Below are 6,099 nucleotides of genomic sequence, written 5' to 3'. Positions count from 1 at the left end.
CTCAAGCCTGGGGCCACCCAGACGTGCCCACGACCCCTTCGTGGTTGAGCTGGCTCGATTTGGCCAGCTCAAGGATGAGACATGACTCCCTCATAGCCATAACTGCAGGAGGAGGAGGATGAAGCCAGTTCCCAGAGACTCTGCTGCTGACTAGGGCTGGTGTGTGGCCATAAGGAGGGGGCCCCTCGGAGCCCCCCAGCCCATGGCCCCTATCTCAGAGGCTGGAAACGTGTGTGCTGTGCCCCAGGACAGGTGAGAAGTGTTGGGTTGGCTCTGCCAAAACATCCTCACTCGTGGGGTGGGAACACGTGTGTGTATATGAGCACACGTATGAGGGTGCATGTGCACGCTGCTCCAGCTTCATGGGCTATGTGTCTTGCTGTAAGGTCATGGACTCACAGCCTGGGCCTTGTTGCATGCACTGGCAGGCAAAAAGAAGCAGCGGCTAAATCGGGAAAGTCCATTAGGGTGGAATTAATCCCAGGAAACATCACAGGCAGAGTCTGAATTCAGCAATCAGCTTCCTGGTGAGAGAGAGCTGTTGCCAGAGTTACCGTCTTTGCTCCAGGAACAGTTCATGGGTCAGGGTTTTGGAGCAGCCGTGGTCCCCCAGCCCCTCGCTTCCCACAGCCTGACTCCAACTTCCGAGTGATGGCAGGGAGGTGGAGGGTCCCCCTCTGGGTCCAAGCCTCTGGCTTAGAGACCTTTCCCAGCATCCACGCACAGCAGCAGCGGTGCTTAGCTGAGAGCTGGAGCGGTCCTGGCTCCATCCCATGTCTCCAGGCAGTCGGGACCTGGCAGGGCCGTGTTTGTCATCCAGCTCTGTATCCGAGTCCAGGCTCAGCGCCAGTCCCAGGCTGAGGGCTTTTTTTCCAGAGCTCTCTACAGCGTTTGCTGCCAAACCCACACCAAGGTCAGCGTGAGCCATGGGGGCCACAGGCTTCCCAGGAAACCTCTTCCCTTTTCCTGCCTGCCAGCACAGAGAGGCCTTCACCCCACCATTGCTGAGGGCCGAACACGCTGCTGTCCTCACGGTGTGCCCCAGCCCTTGTGCCCTGTGAGCGGAGCAGCTCCATCACAGCCCCAGACGTGTCATTTCTAAGGCCAGAGACAGAGCTGCCCCCTCATTGCGGGCAGGGCAGAACCCATCGTTTCCCCTTTCCTTGCTCTATGTCTTTAGGATGCAGCCCCATTCGGGTGCCTCTTCAGGACCATCCTCACAGCACGGGCTCAAGGTCAGCCATGGCTAAGCAGCAGCTGGTGGCCCCTGGTGGCCTGCCCCCAGGCTCTTGCTGTGCTCTTCTAGGAGAGCACGGGATTGAGGAAATAAAGAACTTTCCTCCAAGCTGCCATCTCAGGACAGGCAGATCCTCGTCTCTCACATGCCCCCATGGCCAGGTCTGCGTGGTTGCTCAGCCAGGTGTGAAACCCCTGTCCTGGGTTTGGCACCCATCCGGAGAGCAGGCAGAGGACAGCACTGGTTAGGGACAAACGAGTTTTCACCCCCAGACACAAAACAGCTCACACACCCCCAGGAAAGCTGACTGAGCAGATCTATTTCTAGCCTAGCCTTAGCCTACTCTGTGCTGCTGATTGCTACGTACGCCTTACCTTGAGCACCAGAGCCTCTGGCATGGTGGTCCTGGGCTGTGCCCCCCCATGTCCTGTCCCATCAGACCCAGATAAGTTTTCCCAGCACCAGCCTGTTGCATCTTGCTGCACCGCAGCCTGACAGAGCATCCATCAGCTGTGTCCCACAGTGAAACGTCTGGCTGTCATGGGGCAAACACCACCAAAGCACAGGGGAGCTCACACACCACTCACTGTTCTCACTCCCTGCGTGACCGCCTGCCCCTCACCTGCCTGTGCCTCCTTCCTGCAGGGATCGGATCGCTCGGATCGGTCTGGGAGTGATTCTGAACTTAGCCAAGGAGCGAGATGTTCCCCAGCTGGCGCAGAGCGTCTCCGGTATCCTGGAGCACATGTTCAAACACACCGAGGAGACCTGTTTCCAGCTGATCTCTGATGGAGGCCTGGACGCCATCCTCTACTGGTGCCGCTGGACAGACCCCGTCGTGCTGCGGCACTGCGCCATGGCCTTGGCCAACTGCGCCATGTACGGAGGGCAGGCCAACCAGCGCCTGATGATCGAGAAGAAGACGGCGGAGTGGCTTTTCCCGCTGGTGTTCTCGAGGGACGATGAACTCATCCGCCTGCACGCCTGCCTGGCCATCACGGTGCTGGCCACCAACAAAGAAATCGAGAAGGAGGTGGAGCGCTCGGGGACGCTGGCTCTGGTGGAGCCGTTCATTGCCTCGCTGGATCCGGAGCAGTTTGCCTGTGAGATGTTGGGCAGCAGTGACAACATCCAGGGCAGGACGGCGGACGACCTGCAGCGGTTGGTGCCCTTGCTGGACAGCTCGCGGCTGGAAGCACAGTGCATCGCTGCCTTCTACCTCTGCACGGAGGCTGCCATCAAAACCAGGCAGAAGAAAACACAGGTAAAGGGTAGGTTGGCCTGAAGGAAGGAGATGCAAAAGCGAAGGGGTGCCAAAACCACGTCTTCACGTCCTTTGCTCTCCTGTGAGCTCACCAAGTACCCTGGTCCTCACAAATGGCTTGGCACAGGTTGTGGGGAGGAGGAGGGAGAGCAAAGTGATGTCTCCTCCCTTTGTGTCCCCAGATTTTCAGTGAGATTGGGGCTACGCAGAGCCTGAAGAGGATTGTGTGCTACTCCACCAGCAGCACCATCTCCTCCCTGGCCAAAAAGGTGCTGCGCATGATAGGGGAGGAGGTTCCTCGGCGCATCCTGCCCACGGTTCCCAACTGGAAACCCTGCGAGGTGCAGACATGGCTGCAGCAGATCGGATTCAACAAATACTGCCAGAGCTTCCTGGTAGGGCTGTGTTCTGGGGGAGGGACACCTGGATGGGTCCTTTTGCCCATGGTGTAAGCATCTCGCCCAACAGCTTTTTCTGGGACTTTTCCAGCTTGGATTTCTCTTGGCAGGACCACCAGGTGGATGGGGACATTCTCCTGAGGCTGACGGAGGAGGAGCTGCAGGAGGATTTGGGGATGGAGTCCAGCATCACTCGGAAGAGGTAGGACCACCACCAGGGCACGCTGGCCCCTCTCACGGTCATCGCCATGGTGGCAGAACCAGGAAAAAGATCTGTGCCATTCCCTTCTTGCAAAGACAGGAACAGAGATCCTCAAAATGGGAAACCTGGACTGCCAGGGCTTTTCCAGTGCAGTATGGAGTCCCTGCAGTGGGGCCAATGCACGGGAGAGGTGTGGGATGGCGAGAGACCTCCTATGGCACAGGAGAGGTGGGATCCTGCAAGTAACCCAGAAAAACAGGAATTTCACTGAGTTTCTCCTCCCTTAGCTGAGCTCCTCACACCTCTGTGTGTGAGGACCAACGCTCCTGCAGTCATGCAGACATTCATCTCCTTATTCCTTCAGCTCATTCGTCACTGCAGGATGGAGCTGCATTCTCTCCTGTGCAGATAAAAGACGGGGCACCAAATGTCTGTAGGTCCTGCCTGGCCCAGCAGCCCCCTCCCCACTCCAGGCTTTCATTGGTTTCTCTGCCAGGTTTTTCCGGGAGCTGACAGAGCTGAAGACTTTCGCAAACTATTCCACCTGCGACCGCAGCAACCTGGCCGACTGGCTGGGAGGCATCGACCCCAAGTTTCGGCAGTACACCTACAACCTGCTGACCTGCGGCATCAACCGCAACTTCTTGCACCGGGTGACGGAGCAGCAGCTGCAGGAGGACTGCCACATCCACACGGGCTTCCACCGCGTCCGCATCCTCACCGCTGCGAGGGGTACGGGAACCGCGAGCAGGAGGGTGTGGGCGCGTGTTGAGGGTTGTTTGGGATGGGTTCTTGGGTACTCGTCACTTTTGGTTGCTGTTTGCTCTGCCTAGAAATGCTTCACTCCCCCATAACGCTGCAAACCGCGTCCGATGGGACCGATGTATTTATCAGCTACCGGAGGAGCACTGGGTCGCAGCTGGCCAGGTGGGTCCTGTGGGCAACCTTACGGTGCTGGGCTGAAGCCCAGAGCGAAGGCTGGTGATCGGCTGTGGGAGGAGCGCAGAGCTGGGAGCAGGCTGCAGCGGGGAGAAGGGGGAGGCTGCCAAAAGCTGCAGGGCAAACGGGGACAGCAGTGCCACACACTGCGTGGTGGACAGCCTAATTCCCAGTCCTGTCACTGCCAGCCTGTCCCTTTTTGACACTGACTGACCCTTTCTCATGCTCGTGGGGCTGTAGGGGATCCCAGCAGGGAGTTAACGGCTCCTTGTCTTTTATGCATGGACCCAGACACCTGTAAGCAGCCCGGGGTGGCAGCTGGCATCTCAAGGAGCACGCAGTTCTCTGTGGGAGCCTGTTTGCTGCTCCTCTGTCTCACCATATCTTGGCCAACGTGGTGGGAGAGCGTGTGGCAGCATCTCTCCTCATGATGCCGTCTCCTCTCGCCTCCAGCCTGCTGAAGGTCCATCTGCAGCTGCACGGCTTCAGCGTCTTCATCGATGTGGAGAAGCTGGAGGCAGGGAAGTTTGAGGACAAGCTGATCCAGAGCGTCATGAGTGCCCGTAATTTTGTGCTGGTCCTCTCGCCAAACGCACTGGATAAATGCATGGAAGACCCCGAGTGCAAGGACTGGGTGCACAAGGTAGGTGAGGCCATCAGGTGGGAGCTTGGTGGATGCTGGAGCAGGAAGGGGCTGGTGATGGGCTGACATGGGCCATTGCCCAAGCACTATTGTGTTCCTGCAGGAGATTGTGACAGCCTTAAACTCAGGAAAGAACATTGTACCTGTCACAGACCATTTTGAGTGGCCGGACCCAGAAACACTTCCCAAAGACATGAGGGCTGTCCTGAAATTCAACGGTATCAAGTAAGTGAGAGGAACCGGTGCCATGGGGTTCCTTGACACCTGGAGAGAACGGGTTGCATAAGCAATAGCAAAGAGCACGAGGAAACTGGGAGACACCAATGAGGGAGGCAGAATGGGCTAAAGGGGAGGTGAGTCACTTCAGGGACTCAGAGCAGGCAGGGAGCAAAGGTCCTCACCTCACCTCCTGAGCTGCTGTGCTTGGGGGTCCTATGGATAACAGAGCTCCCCACCTCATTGCTGCTGGGAGGACGCCCACCCTTGTGCCCCCAGCCCCACAGGCAGGGCTTGGCATCCCAAATCATAGCTCTCCAGCCTGGCAGGGCACAGGGGAAGGAGCTTTCCTGTGGCATCCAGGGTTCTTCCAATTTAACGGACACAAACTGGAACACAGGAGGTTCCACTGAAATTGGAGAAGAAACTTCTTCTCAGTGAGGGTGACAGAGCACTGGCCCAGGCTGCCCAGAGAGGTTGTGGAGTCTCCTTCTCTGCAGACATTCAAAACCCGCCTGGACGCCTTCCTGTGTAACCTCATCTGGGTGTTCCTGCTCCGGCAGGGGGATTGGACTGGATGAGCTTTTGAGGTCCCTTCCAATCCCCAGCGTTCTGGGATTCTGTGAATTTCCATGGGGAAAAAGGGTGCTCCTAGTGAGCTGGGGTGGAGGATGGGGGACTCTGGCTCCTGACCCTAAGGCGCTGAGCTATCTCATAGCATCTTGCACAACGGGAAAATTAACTCAGATTTTCCCCTCAAACACAGGTGGTCCCACGAGTACCAGGAGGCTACAATTGACAAAATCATCCGCTTTCTCCAGGGCCGGTCCTCCCGGGACTCCTCAGCCGGTTCGGAGAACGGCCTGGACTGCTTGCCCTCCCTGGGGCAGACATAGAGCCAACACAGCTGCCTTGACCCCCCAAGACTTCCCAGGTCACCCCTTTTTCTGTGGGGCCAAATTTCTCCCTCTAGAGTTTCCCCATCTTAGTACCTTGGCTTGAGACAACGTCTTGGCTCAATACCCCCTCCTTCACCTTCCAAATGCAAGCCTCTGGCACTGAAAGGCCAGTACTCACTTTCACAGTGCCTGGTGAGCCAAGCCAGGGTAGACTCTGGGATGGACGAGTTGTCTTCCACACCTTCCCCTGGGGTAGCAGGACGTGTGAGGGAGACCGATGCTGTCCAGGTCCCTGCAAACG

General features: G+C 57.7%; 1 protein-coding gene across 1 annotated transcript in view; it reads left to right on the top strand.

Annotated features, from left to right (window-relative positions):
- Positions 1-5,795, top strand: part of SARM1 (sterile alpha and TIR motif containing 1) — a gene marked incomplete at its 5' end in the record, with an annotated part of 6,181 nt that extends 386 nt beyond the window's left edge. Inside the window, 8 exons of the mRNA XM_010182997.1 lie at positions 1,883-2,501; positions 2,684-2,896; positions 3,010-3,101; positions 3,598-3,833; positions 3,935-4,028; positions 4,494-4,683; positions 4,787-4,908; positions 5,666-5,795. Coding sequence (XP_010181299.1) covers positions 1,883-2,501; positions 2,684-2,896; positions 3,010-3,101; positions 3,598-3,833; positions 3,935-4,028; positions 4,494-4,683; positions 4,787-4,908; positions 5,666-5,795 — 1,696 coding nt within the window. The remainder of the gene's footprint in view (positions 1-1,882; positions 2,502-2,683; positions 2,897-3,009; positions 3,102-3,597; positions 3,834-3,934; positions 4,029-4,493; positions 4,684-4,786; positions 4,909-5,665) is intronic.
- Between the last annotated feature and the right edge of the window lie 304 nt (positions 5,796-6,099).

Source organism: Mesitornis unicolor, unplaced genomic scaffold (assembly GCF_000695765.1).
Source record: "Mesitornis unicolor isolate BGI_N332 unplaced genomic scaffold, ASM69576v1 scaffold24704, whole genome shotgun sequence".
Lineage (NCBI taxonomy): Eukaryota > Metazoa > Chordata > Aves > Mesitornithiformes > Mesitornithidae > Mesitornis > Mesitornis unicolor.
This window is presented reverse-complemented; position numbering and strand designations above follow the sequence as displayed.